Source organism: Gopherus evgoodei, unplaced genomic scaffold (genome assembly GCF_007399415.2).
Source record: "Gopherus evgoodei ecotype Sinaloan lineage unplaced genomic scaffold, rGopEvg1_v1.p scaffold_38_arrow_ctg1, whole genome shotgun sequence".
Classification (NCBI taxonomy): domain Eukaryota; kingdom Metazoa; phylum Chordata; order Testudines; family Testudinidae; genus Gopherus; species Gopherus evgoodei.
The window spans coordinates 334,960-347,492 of record NW_022060059.1 but is presented as its reverse complement, the minus strand read 5'-3'; the positions used below and the strand labels follow the sequence as shown (position 1 = coordinate 347,492).

The following is a 12,533-nucleotide window of genomic DNA, read 5'->3' as shown; positions in this document are numbered from 1 at the left end:
TCCCGGTCCCGATCGGCCTTCCGGCGCCGCGTCGGAGGCAGGTCCCGGTCCCGATCCCGGCACCGAGTCGGAGGCAGGCCCCGGTCCCGATCCCGGCACCGGTATGATTCCTGGTACCAGTCCCCGGCACCGAGAATATCTTCAGCGTCAGGACTAAGGGATCCCTACCAGCCACGTTCGGCCCCTCCATGGCCTTCCAGATAGCCGTCTGTCTCGTCACAGACAGACAGTGTATATGTGCTGGACACAGACAGACACGCGGCCCTCTTTCAGGACCCTCCTCCGCAGGACCAGGGACCGCAGCAGTGGGGGTTCTGGACACCCTAGGCGTACCACCAAGCCCAGGGCCCTCAACAACTTCCTCCTCAGCCTGCGACGGCTGAGCGCAGGGCGCTGGAGGCATCGCTGTCTCGCTCCCCTCCCTCTCCGGAAGGGGAGGACAGGTCCAACCAGCAGGACCCTGAGCTCCCTCCGGAGTCAGAGGCACGGGATCAGACAGAGCCCCCCGTGGACGCTCTTTTGCCAGGGGTCTCCTCATCGTCCTCTCCCGATGAGGCAGTGGCAGGCACATCTTCCACCAGCCCTCCCCCACTCGACCTCAGGGTGCACCAGGACCTCCTCAGGCGCGTAGCGCAGAACTTAAACCTGCAAGCTGAGGTGGTCTCCGAGATCGAAGATCCCGTGGTGAGCATCCTCTCGGCAGATGCTCCCACCAGGGTCGCCCTGCCCTTTATTAGGACTATTCAGGCCAACGCCAATACCATCTGGCAGTCGCCGGCCTCCATCCCTCCTGCTGCACGAGGCGTGGTGCGTAAATACATGGCTCCCTCCAGGGGTTATGAGTACCTCCATGTTCACCCGACACCCTGCTCCCTCGTAGTGCAGTCAGTGAACGAGAGGGAGCGTCACGGACAAGAGGCCCCAGCACCCAAGTCCAAGGAGGCGAGGCATATGGACCTCCTAGGCCGCAAGGTCTATTCGGCGGGTGCCCTCCAGCTCAGGGTCTCCAACCAACAAGCCCTCCTTAGCCGCTACGCCTATAACTCCTGGGTGGCAGCGGATAAGTTTAAGGAGCTGTTGCCACAGGATGCGCGTCAAGAATTTGCGGCAATTCTTGACGAGGGCAAGAAGGTCACAAGGACCTCGTTGCAGGCCTCCTTGGACGCAGCAGACTCGGCCGCTCGAACCCTCGCCTCAAGGGTTACAATGCGCCGCATCTCCTGGCTTCAGGTTTCTGGTCTTCCACCGGAGCTCCAATATACCATCCAGGACCTCCCGTTCGAAGGTCAGGGCCTGTTCTCGGAGAAGACAAACCCCAGGCTAAAAAGCCTGAAGGACAATTGGGTCATCATGCGCTCCCTAGGGATGCACACGCCCGGGACACAGCGCAGACCCTTCCGGCCGCAACAACAGCAGCAGCTCCGGCCGTATCCCCAGTTTCCGCCAGCGGCAGGACCTCAATAGGCACCGTGGCAGAAATGGCAGGTGCAGACAGTCGGGCAACCAAGGGGGGCAGATCCAGGGCTCATCCAAAGCCCCACCTGGGCCCAAACCTTCGTTTTGAAGGTGCGCCCGAGGGCGCGGTACCAGTCTCCCCCACGGATCCTTCCCCCCTCGTTTTCCAACCGCCTTTCGTTTTTCCTCCAGGCGTGGACCCAAATAACATCCAACCGCTGGGTCTTACGCACTGTGCAGACGGGATACTGTCTGCAGTTTACGTCTTACCCTCCCTCTCGCCCCCCACCCTCGTCCCTCTTCAGGGACCCCTCTCACGAGCAATTCCTCCGCCAAGAGGTGCAGATGCTCCTCGACAAAGGAGCCATAGAGGCGGTTCTGGAGAACGAGAAGGGCAAGGGGTTTTATTCCCGCTACTTTCTGATCCCCAAGGCCAAGGGAGGCCTCAGACCTATCCTCGACCTGCGGGAACTCAACAAACATATGGTGAAGTTGAAGTTCCGCATGGTATCCCTGGGGACCATTATCCCATCTCTGGATCCTGGAGACTGGTACGCCGCCCTCGACATGCAGGACGCTTACTTCCATATCGCCATATTGCCGCAACACAGATGTTTCCTTCGGTTCGTGGTCGACCGCCATCATTACCAATTTGCAGTCCTCCCGTTTGGCCTCTCCAAGGCCCCGAGGGTATTCATGAAATGCATGGCAGTCGTCGTTGCATATCTTCGGCGCAGTCGCATTCACGTGTTCCCTTACCTTGACGACTGGCTGATTCGAGGCACATCAGAGCTGCAGGTCCGCAACCACGTCCGCAGGATCAGCGGACTCTTTGCTACCTTGGGCCTCATTATCAACGTGGACAAGTCCACTCTGCTCCCCACGCAGAGGATAGAGTTCATCGGGGCCGTTCTGGACTCCACCTTGGCCAGGGCCCTTCTGCCATTGCCCAGGTTCCAGTTACTGTCGGCCATCATTCAACGCTTGCAGGCGGCCCCCCTGACCTCTATAAGGACATGCCTAACCCTCTTAGGCCACATGGCGGCCTGCACATTTGTGACAGGTTATGCGCGGTTCCGCATGAGGCCCCTCCAATCTTGGCTCATCGCGCAGTACCGGCCGACCAGACATTCGCTGCACACAGTTATCACCATCCCCCAGGGAATATTGGATTCCCTCCGGTGGTGGCTAGGCCAGTCCGTCGTGTGTGCGGGGCTCCCATTTCATCCGCCCCAACCCTCAGTATCCCTAACAACGGATGCCTCAGACCTGGGCTGGGGGGCCCACCTCAGAACCCTGAGGACACAGGGCCTGTGGTCCCCTCAGGAAGTGGACCTCCACATCAACATACGGGAGTTGAGAGCGGTCCATCTTGCTTGTTAAGCGTTCTCCCATCAGCTTCGAGGTCGCTGTGTCGCGGTATTCACCGACAACACGACGACCATGTACTATGTCAACAAGCAGGGCGGCACGAGATCCTCTCCCCTATGTCAGGAGGCGATGCGGCTCTGGGACTTTTGTATAGCCCACTCCACTCACCTCACGGCTTCCTTCCTCCCCGGAGTACGGAACATGCTGGCAGACAGCCTGAGCAGATCCCTCCTCTCACACGAGTGGTCCCTTCACCCGGATGTCGCCCTCTCACTCTTCCAGAGGTGGGGTTGTCCCCGGGTGGACCTCTTCGTGTCCAGGGGGAACAGGAAATGCCAGGCATTCTGCTCCTTTCAGGGCCGGGAGCCCGGGTCGGTAGCGGACGCCTTCCTTATCCCGTGGACAGCCCACCTGTTCTACGCGTTCCCTCCATTCCCGCTGGTCCACAAGGTCCTTCTGAAGGTGCGTAAGGACAGGGCCCGTGTGATTATGATAGCTCCAGCATGGCCCAGGCAACATTGGTACCCCATGTTGCTGGACCTGGCCATAGCCGACCCAGTCCCCCTGCCCCTTCACCTGGACCTGATCACCCAGGACCACGGCAGGCTCTGTCACCTGGACCTCCAGTCGCTGCACCTCACGGCGTGGCTCCTGCGTGGCTGACCAGGTCCGAATTACGCTGCTCTACACCGGTACGTAAAGTACTTCTGGGCAGCAGGAAGCCTTCCACCAGAGCGACGTACTCAGCCAAGTGGAAGCGTTTCTCCTGTTGGTGCACGGAGAGGGGTTTCCTCCCTATGGAGGTTTCTGTCGCCAATATTTTAGACTACATCTGGTCCCTCAAGCAGCAGGGCCTGGCGATATCGTCCCTTCGGGTTCATCTGGCGGCTATCTCCACCTTTCATCCGGGTGGGGATGGCCGCTCGGTTTTCTCTCACCCGACGGTGACTAGATTCCTGAAGGGACTAGAACGTCTCTACCCCCAGGTCCGACCCCTTGCCCCTACCTGGGATCTCAACCTGGTTCTGGCTCGGCTCATGGGCCCTCCTTTTGAGCTGTTAGCGACTTGCTCCCTGCTCTGTCTCTCCTGGAAGACTGCCTTTCTAGTGGCCATCACCTCAGCTAGACGGGTGTCGGAACTCCGGGCCCTCACGGTAGATCCCCCGTATATGGTCTTCCATAAAGACAAGGTGCAGCTGAGACCGCACCCTGCCTTTCTCCCCAAGGTGGTTTCAGCCTTTCACGTCAACCAGGAGATCTTATTCCCCATCTTTTTCCCAAAGCCTCATTCGTCACGCAGGGAGCAACAACTCCACTCGCTTGATGTCCGTCGGGCTCTTGCGTTTTATGTGGAGAGGACCAAACCGTTCCGCAAATCCCCCCAGCTTTTCGTGGCAGTAGCGGACCGAATAAAGGGGCTTCCCATTTCCTCACAGAGGATATCCTCATGGGTAACGTCCTGTATCAGGACCTGCTATGACTTGGCTCACGTCCCTACGGGCCGTGTGACTGCGCACTCTACCAGGGCGCAGGCGTCATTGCAGGCTTTCCTTGCCCGCGTGCCCATCCAAGAGATCTGTCGGGCAGTGACCTGGTCATCGGTCCACACCTTCGCTTCCCACTACGCCCTGGTCCAGCAGTCCAGAGATGACACAGCCTTCGGCTCTGCAGTGCTCCATGCCGCGACTTCTCACTCCGACCCCACCGCCTAGGTAAGGCTTGGGATTCACCTAACTGGAATGGATATGAGCAATCACTCAAAGAAGAAAAGACGGTTACTCACCTTTGTAACTGTTGTTCTTCGAGATGTGTTGCTCATATCCATTCCACACCCGCCCTCCTTCCCCACTGTCAGAGTAGCCGGCAAGAAGGAACTGAGGAGCGGGTGGGCCGGCAGGGGTCTATATCGAGCGCCATGGCGGCGCCACTCTAGGGGGCAACCTGCAGGCCCACTGGAGTTGCTAGGGTAAAAAGTTTCTGACGAATGTGCACGCGCGGCGCACACACCTAACTGGAATGGATATGAGCAACACATCTCGAAGAACAACAGTTACAAAGGTGAGTAACCGTCTTTTATTCCTGCCAGCTCCCTCTCCAACAACCACCACTGAGAATCTTTTTAACACATCATTAGTGATAAAGGGAAAAGCAGTTAAAGCATTTGGAATGTCAAGTATTAAGTGACTTTCGTTTTAACAGTCTTCCCCATTCCCTTTAGCTGCAGAGAGATTTCATAGGGAAGCCCTCACTACCAGTCTGCAGGTGGGATTAAAGCTGGAGGTAACTCTCTGTGGGAAAGACAAGCAGTCACCTGAAGTAGGGTGCTTGCTGCTGTTACAAGTCAAACCCTGCTCCTCTGAAGCCAACCCCCCAAGAAGGGCAGAGATAGGACAGCAAAGAGAGAAATTGCAGTGTCTGGCTCTCATTGGCAGCCTCCCTGCTGGAGAAACACAGGCCCAGCACACAGTCTGATCAGCCATTCTGAGACCTGGCAAACTCATACCAGCAACAGGCTCTTTAGGGCAGTGCTTTCCTGGTTTAAAGCAGTGTGTTGCAAAGGTGGAGTTGCCTCAGCCACATACTCCAGATTCTGATTAAATAGAGGAAAGAGAAGCAATAAGGTAGGGAAGGAAAAGGGCACGAGGGATGGGGTAACATCAGGAACCCAAGTCTCATAGTCCAGGTGTTTCTGGTGATTGCCAGGAGATCCCTCTCAGGGCCTGTCTAGTCAGTGACAGGCTGGACCACTACAAAAATGATTTTCCCTCTGTTGATACTTACACCTTCTTGTCAACTGTTGAGAATGGGCCACATCTACCGTGATTGAATTGGCCTCATTAGCACTGACTCCCACACTTGGTAATGCAACTCCCATATTTTCATGTGCTGTGTATTTATATCTGCCTACTGTATTTTCCACTTTATGCATCTGATGAAGTGGGTTATAGCCCACGAAATCTTATGCCCAAATACATTTGTTAGTCTCTAAGGTGCCACAAGGACTCCTCGTTGTTTTTGCTGAACAGACTAACACGGCTACCCCTCTGAAATCTAGTCAGGATATCTCTCAGGGTCAGGAAGGCCCAGGCATGTGGTGGTGGATCCCCAGGATATGGAGGTGGGGGCAGCCACGATGGTGAAGTTCACTCCTTCCATTTCATCCTGCTCCCAGGATGCACCCAACTCCTATTGCTGGAACCCTTCAGCTTGTCATATCAAGCCATGACTTCAGCAGGAGCCTTGAACACTCCTTATCACCATTCTTTTCACCCAAACAATTCACTGTGCGTCTGCCTATTTGTCTCCAACTTCCGATGCCATCTATAAACAATTGTGTGTAACTGGTAGTGTGGGATGTTTGTTACCTTGGACAGTTTAGAGAACAGGCCATGATGGCCAGCTGGGTCTGATTCTCACTGTTTTCCCTGCCCCAGGGTCAGGGCAGTGGCTGTGATTGGGCCCTGGCTGCCTGCAGTCTAGGGGAGGGTGTTAATTATCTGGGCAGCTGTGAGCTGGCTTTAGGTCAAAGTATAAAGGGCCCGAGAGTAGCTGTTTCCTTCCAGGCTGGGTTTGCTGCAGGCAGGTAGAATGGGGTACAGCCTGGGCTTTGCCCTCCTATGTTGGGCAGTCAGTGGGGTGACCTGTTTCAATCCCTGGGATTTCTCTAGGAGTGATTCAGCCATCTGGAGACCCACCCCGAGGGCTGAGCCACCTCGCAGACAAGCCTATGTGCCCTCTCTTGCCCAGCCCTACCCCTGGGCTCAGGTTGATGCGTCCCAGTTCAGGGCTGTGTCCCCGCTGCAGCCTGTCACAGTGCAGTGTGAGGAGGCTCAGATGGTGATCACTGTGCACAGGGATCTGTTTGGGACAGGGCAACTGATCAAAGCTGCTGACCTGAGTCTTGGCTCAGCTGCCTGCCAGTACATGTCCCTTAATGCTGCAGAGAACACAGTGACCTTTGCAGCTGGGCTCCATGAATGTGGCAGCACCTTGCAGGTAAGCATCCCTCGGAAGCCCCTTCTTGCCATGTTGGGGTGGGAAGTGTCAAGAGTGCCAACTCCTCTGCTTTGTATGTATAATTCTGCATCTGGTCTTCTAGACATATGTGAAGTGTTCTGTGCAGTCCCTTAAAGAACTGTTAGCTCTGTGCTTGTGACCTGATGACTGTGGGTGGTGTGCAGCTGTGTGTGTCTCAGGACCTGGCTATAAGTCCTGTCCGAGCCAATGGGAATGTAGATTGTACAGAAGCATGGTAAGCTGTGTTGTGTGCTCCAAAATCTGGGAGGAAGGCTACAGGGAGAGAATCCTTCTAGAGAAGATGTTTTGTAGTGACTGGCTGGTACCAAATCTCTCATTGGTCTACTACTTGGTCTCCTTGTGTGAGGCCCATGCTGACAAGGATGGCATGCAAATTCATTAACCATTCCCAATCTGAAAGGCAGAGTGGTGCTGGAGTGGGACTCTCACCTACTGGGTGATGAAGGGCAAGTCACTTTCCCTGCTCTGTGCCTCAGTTTCCCTATCTGTACACTGGGGCTAAGGAATGATAGCTACTTCCTTTATAAAGTGCTTTGAGATCTGCTGATGAGAAGATAAGAGGTTGTGATTGTTCCAGTTAGGAACAAAACCCCTCTTCAAAAATACAAAATCTCTGGTGGGATGCAAATTCTAGTTCTTATATAGCTCTGCTGGGACCACTTGCAGTTTGAGCCATTGGTTAGTTACATCATCTGCAGTTTTGTTTCTGCTCTCTCATTGTGAGCCTTAATATACTGCATCTGACAAAGTGGGTATTCACACACAAAAGCTTGTGCTCCAATATGTCTGTTAGTTTATAAGGTGCCACAGGACTCTTTGCTTCTTTTACAGATCGAGACTAACACGGCTACCCCTCTGATACTTGATATACTATAGTTACTAACAACTTACTGCTGAGGCAAAATTCATGACTAAAGCCCTCAAAATAGGGTGTATCTAGTGCACGAGCCTTGCATTGACTCAATTCACCTCTAACAAATAACAAAGCTTAATTTACTGTCCTCTCAAGTCTTAGCAGCACAAAGACTCAAATTTCTGGGTCTGTGATCACTAAGGCTTGTATGGGGGGACAGAACTTGCTTTAGGATTCAAACATGCCCTTTACCCTACCTTCCTTTCTGTCTGTGCCAATGTGTGACTGAGTCTAAGCTGGCATCAATGTATGTCCAAAAGGCCCCCACAGTGTGAATTCTTCCAGCTTAGAGGCTTTCTAAATTCCCCTTCAGTTGCCTTTCGAATTGACCCTTCGCTTCCTGATACCTGCCTTGTGTGCAATATGTAACTGAGCAGGTTGGAAACATGGGGCTATTGTGAACTCTCTTCATTAAACCCCTCTAAAGCAGAGGGGAAATACCAATCTTAATGTGAGCCTTTCAACATCTGCCTCTTCCCAGATGACCCCGAACTCCCTAGTCTACAGTACAAACCTGTTCTACAACCCAACCCCTGCCAGCAACCCAGTGATCCAGAGAACCAGTGCGGCTGTGATTCCTGTTGAGTGTCATTATCCCAGGTGAGGTGAGACTCTAATCCTGTCCTTGTACTTCATGGCCATTCTGGGGTCGGTCTTAACCACTGGGCCTACCTCTCCCAGGAAGGACAATGTGAGCAGCAGAGCCATCAAGCCAACGTGGGTTCCCTTCAGCTCTACCCTGTCTGCAGAGGAGAGGCTGGATTTCTCTCTGCGCCTGATGAATGGTAGGTGGGAGGTCCTGTCACCCTCTAGTCAGACATGCCAATATCTGTTACATTAGACCACTCTCTAACTTCAAAGGGGTTGGGAGCTTTCCTGGAGCACTAGGACTCAGTACAAAGCTGAGTAGCTCTCGGCACTGGCCACTGACCCCGTACTGCAGGAAGGAGACTTGGATGGCAGAGCTTGAATAATACACAGACGATGCAGTATTTCCCAGCCAGCTTCGCTTGTCCCCAGTTTGATTACATTCGAGGCTTCTCTCCTGTGGGGATATCGCACTAGCTTGCATTCCCACCTGCAGTTCTTACCTGCCTGTCTTCCATCCAGACCCTTTGCATCTCCTCCTCCAAAGGCAGCAACTCCTCTCCATGCTGGCCCAGGAGCTAGGGGTCTATAGGGAACCATACCATCTGCCTGTGGTGCTCATGGTGAACTTGCCTTGCAGATGACTGGAGCGCTGAGAGACCCTCCAATGGATTCCAGCTGGGAGAGGTCATGCATATCCAAGCTGATGTCCGCACTGGGAACCATGTGGCTCTGAGGCTCTTTGTGGACAGCTGTGTGGCAACCCTGGACCCAGACAGGGACTCCTCTCCCCACTATGCTGTCATTGACTTCAATGGGTAAGAGCTGGGGACTTCTTTTAGAGGATATTTACTGCTGTAGCTGGTGAGGATCTATGTACATGGTTAGCACCTTATTGACTATGACTCTTGTGTCTAGCTGCCTGGTGGATGGGAGATCAGATGACACCACCTCAGCCTTTGTATCCCCCAGGCCCAGGCAGGACACACTGCAGTTCATGGTGGATGTGTTCAGGTTTGCAGGAGATGCCAGTGACTTGGTGAGATTGTTCCTTCCTCTAAATCCAGACTAAACAGATGTTGCTGTCCCCTTGTGTGCGTCTAACTCCTCTATTCCTCTTTCCCTTCAGATCTATATCACCTGCCATCTGAAAGTCACCGCAACTGAACAAGCCCCAGATGCCTTGAACAAGGCTTGTTCCTTCAACAAAGCAGGCAACATGTGAGTAGCTGGAGCACAAAACATGAGCATTTAATGAGACAGTGGAGATCTGACCTACTGTATGGCTTTTAAGCATGAGCCCAGCCTCTGGATCCTTTCTGAATATAGGACCTAGTTTGGTCCAGGGACTCTTTGGGCTGGGGCCCTATTTTGAAGGATGCTGCCTGTGCACCAAGGATATGACTGATATAGGTCAGCTGTGACATCAGTCACTGGATTTACACATCTGACACGTGATGTGCTCTGAGGAGTTGGGTAACTGCTCCCAGGGTCATAGGCAGCGAGTTCCATACCCACATGATGTTCGGGCACGATCAATATTCAGAGCCTAGGGGCTGAGCTCCTGCAATATGTGGGACCGGATGTCCACTTGCGGCCCCTCCCCTGAGTGTCCCGCAGCCCTGACTCGCTGCCCCTGCCCCCTGCTTCTCTTTCCCAGGCAGAGAGTCACTGACTATCTCTTCCCTGTGCAGCTCCATGTTGCCTCCTGCAGGGTCCTAGTGCCCCCCTTCTCCACTGCCAGGGCAGACTGACTGAGCCTGCCCTCCCCCCTCAAACCCTTCCTTTTTCTGGCAGGACCCTCCAGCAGCACGAGGGGGGGAGAGGCTCTGCCTGAAGTCACTGCTCCTGCCCCATGCAAGGAGGCAGCCCTATCCCTCACCCCTAGTGAGGCTATGGTGACAGTGTGCTGCTGGGGAGGAAGGCGAGGGGGCAACTTACCCAGAACTTGCTGCTGCCAGCAGGGAAAGGGCTGGTGGGAGTCATCCTCTCTGGCTCTTGTCCCAGAGCAGCCTGCCTGCACCCCAACTCATTCCTAGCCCTGCCCCACCCCAGAGCCCACACCCCCCAGCCAGAGCCCTCATCCGCCCCACACCCTGACCCTCTGCCTGAGCCCCTCCAGCACCCCAAACACCTTTTTATCTCCAGTCCCAGCCAGAGCTCTTGCCTTGAGCCCCCTCCCACACTCCAAACCCCTCATCTGCAGCCACAGCCCTCATCCCTGCACCCCAATCCCCAGTCTAGGGCCTGCACCTCAAACTCCATCCCAGAGCCTTGGGCAGGTGGTGGATGGAGTTTGGAGGGGGGCAGGTTCTGGGCACCACCAAAATTTCTACAAACATGCCACCCCTGCTCAGGGTCAAGATCATTTTTGTGGGGTGCTGGAGAAGGGTAGGGGGGTCCCTTATGCAGGATTTGCATTTCTGATATAGAAAATCTTCACTCTAGGCTCCCTTCAGTGCCAGTCTTTCTGTATTCACTTAATTCAGGAAGGTAGGGGTGTGTGTGATATAAATGAGTAATCGTCTTCCTTCTATTCCAGCTGGTCTCCAGTGGAAGGCACCAGACAGATCTGCAGCTGCTGTGAGACAGGGAACTGTGGGCTGGTTGGAGGACAGTCCAGGAGTATGAACCCTCTGGAGAGATGGTCAGGGAGGCGCTTCCAGAGAGATGTGCCCCCCAGGCATGGTAAGGTCTGTTGGGGTGTGTGTGTGTGCATACAAATACTTCAAACTGTCAGGTTCAGCTCTGGCTATTCCTATGGGGCTCCATTCCAAATTCAGTGTCTAAGGTATTACTGGTGAGTTTCTCTTCCATCCTCTATCCAGGTGACTCCTGGGGGAGAGAAGATCAGGCTGATGTTGTGGTTGGACCACTGTTCATTCTCAATCAAGGCTCAAAGGGTCTCTTAGAACATCATCTGGAAGTACCACAGGGTAAGGGATCTGCAAGATGTGACAAGGCTGAAATGCCCATGGTTTCAGTTCTAATGGCCTTATTGTTTCTCCACAGGTGCTGCAGAGGAGCAGGGCATAAAGGTGGGCCTGATTTCCATGGCAGCAGCCATAGCTCTGGCCTGGTTTCCATGGCTATGGCTGTAGCTCTAACCTTTCTTGTCTTAATTGTTCTCTTAGGCAACAAAAGTGACTGTTTGCTTGCTTCCTTGGCTTTTCTGTTGTGACTTCTCTAATAAAGCGTGACAATGGGATTCTGTGCTAATGCTGAATTCCTCCTCCCTAGCGGGGAGGAGAATGCACTCTGTGGATTGAGCTGTGCGGGGCGGGGGGGGGGAAGGCATACTCCTCTTATGATGAAACTACCCGGCGCGGGAGGGGGAGGAGTGGTGTGAACGGGTAATGGAGATGCATAATGCCTGGCTAGCAGGACAGAGAGAGCTGCAGCTGACCCTAACTCTATAATGGAGACAGGATGTGGGGTGGGTGTTGTGTGTGTGTGTGTGTGTTGTTTTTAAAATCTAATAGTGATCTGGTTGCTCAGCTTTTACTGAATGAGATGGGAACTGGCTATATATTCTCTGCACTGGCTCTAAAACTTGGCCTACCATAAATACATGTAATTTATCCCAAGCATTGCCAACAGAGGCTATCCTCATACTAATGAGAGCTAACTACATCAACTACCCCAAGTCCGTCCCTTCTGTACATACCTGCAGCAACAAACAATGTAGCACTGGAAGGGACCTCTAAGAAGTCATCTAGTCTCGTTCTCGCACGCCCCCGGCTGAGGCAGAGGTAAACCTAGATCATCTCTGATAGGGGTTTGTCCAATCTGTTCCTAAAAAAAACTCCGGCAATAGGAATGCCACAGCCTCTTGCAGTCTGTTCCAGAGCTTAACTCCCCTTTCTGTTAGAAAGTCTTAGATTATTTATTAGGAAAATCTCCCTTGTTGCCCATTACTTTTCTACATCCATAGAAGGTAGGGCAAGAACAATTGATCCTTGTCTTCAGATTGGCTACAGCCTGTTAAAAAGGGGTTATCAAGTGCCCCCTCAGTCTTTTTCTCAAAACTGAACATGTGCAACTTTCTAATCCTTCCACCAGGGCCAGGTTTTCTAACGCTTTCATAGCTCTGAACTCTTGTACACACCTTTCCAGAACTGGCCCCCATGCTCCAGCTGGGGCATCATCAAAGCTGAGCCAAGAGAGA

The 12,533-nt window shown here is 53.6% G+C and overlaps 1 protein-coding gene across 1 annotated transcript; it reads left to right on the top strand.

Annotated features, from left to right (window-relative positions):
* The first annotated feature begins 6,396 nt into the window (after positions 1 to 6,396).
* On the top strand, positions 6,397 to 11,549 carry LOC115642173 (zona pellucida sperm-binding protein 3-like). The gene is made up of 9 exons (XM_030545624.1): positions 6,397 to 6,822; positions 8,259 to 8,377; positions 8,459 to 8,562; positions 9,006 to 9,183; positions 9,284 to 9,404; positions 9,495 to 9,586; positions 10,908 to 11,053; positions 11,194 to 11,301; positions 11,378 to 11,549. Exons 1-9 carry the CDS (start codon positions 6,415 to 6,417, stop codon positions 11,464 to 11,466), a joined length of 1,365 nt encoding a protein of 454 aa, XP_030401484.1. The 5' UTR covers positions 6,397 to 6,414; the 3' UTR covers positions 11,467 to 11,549.
* Positions 11,550 to 12,533: the final 984 nt, after the last annotated feature.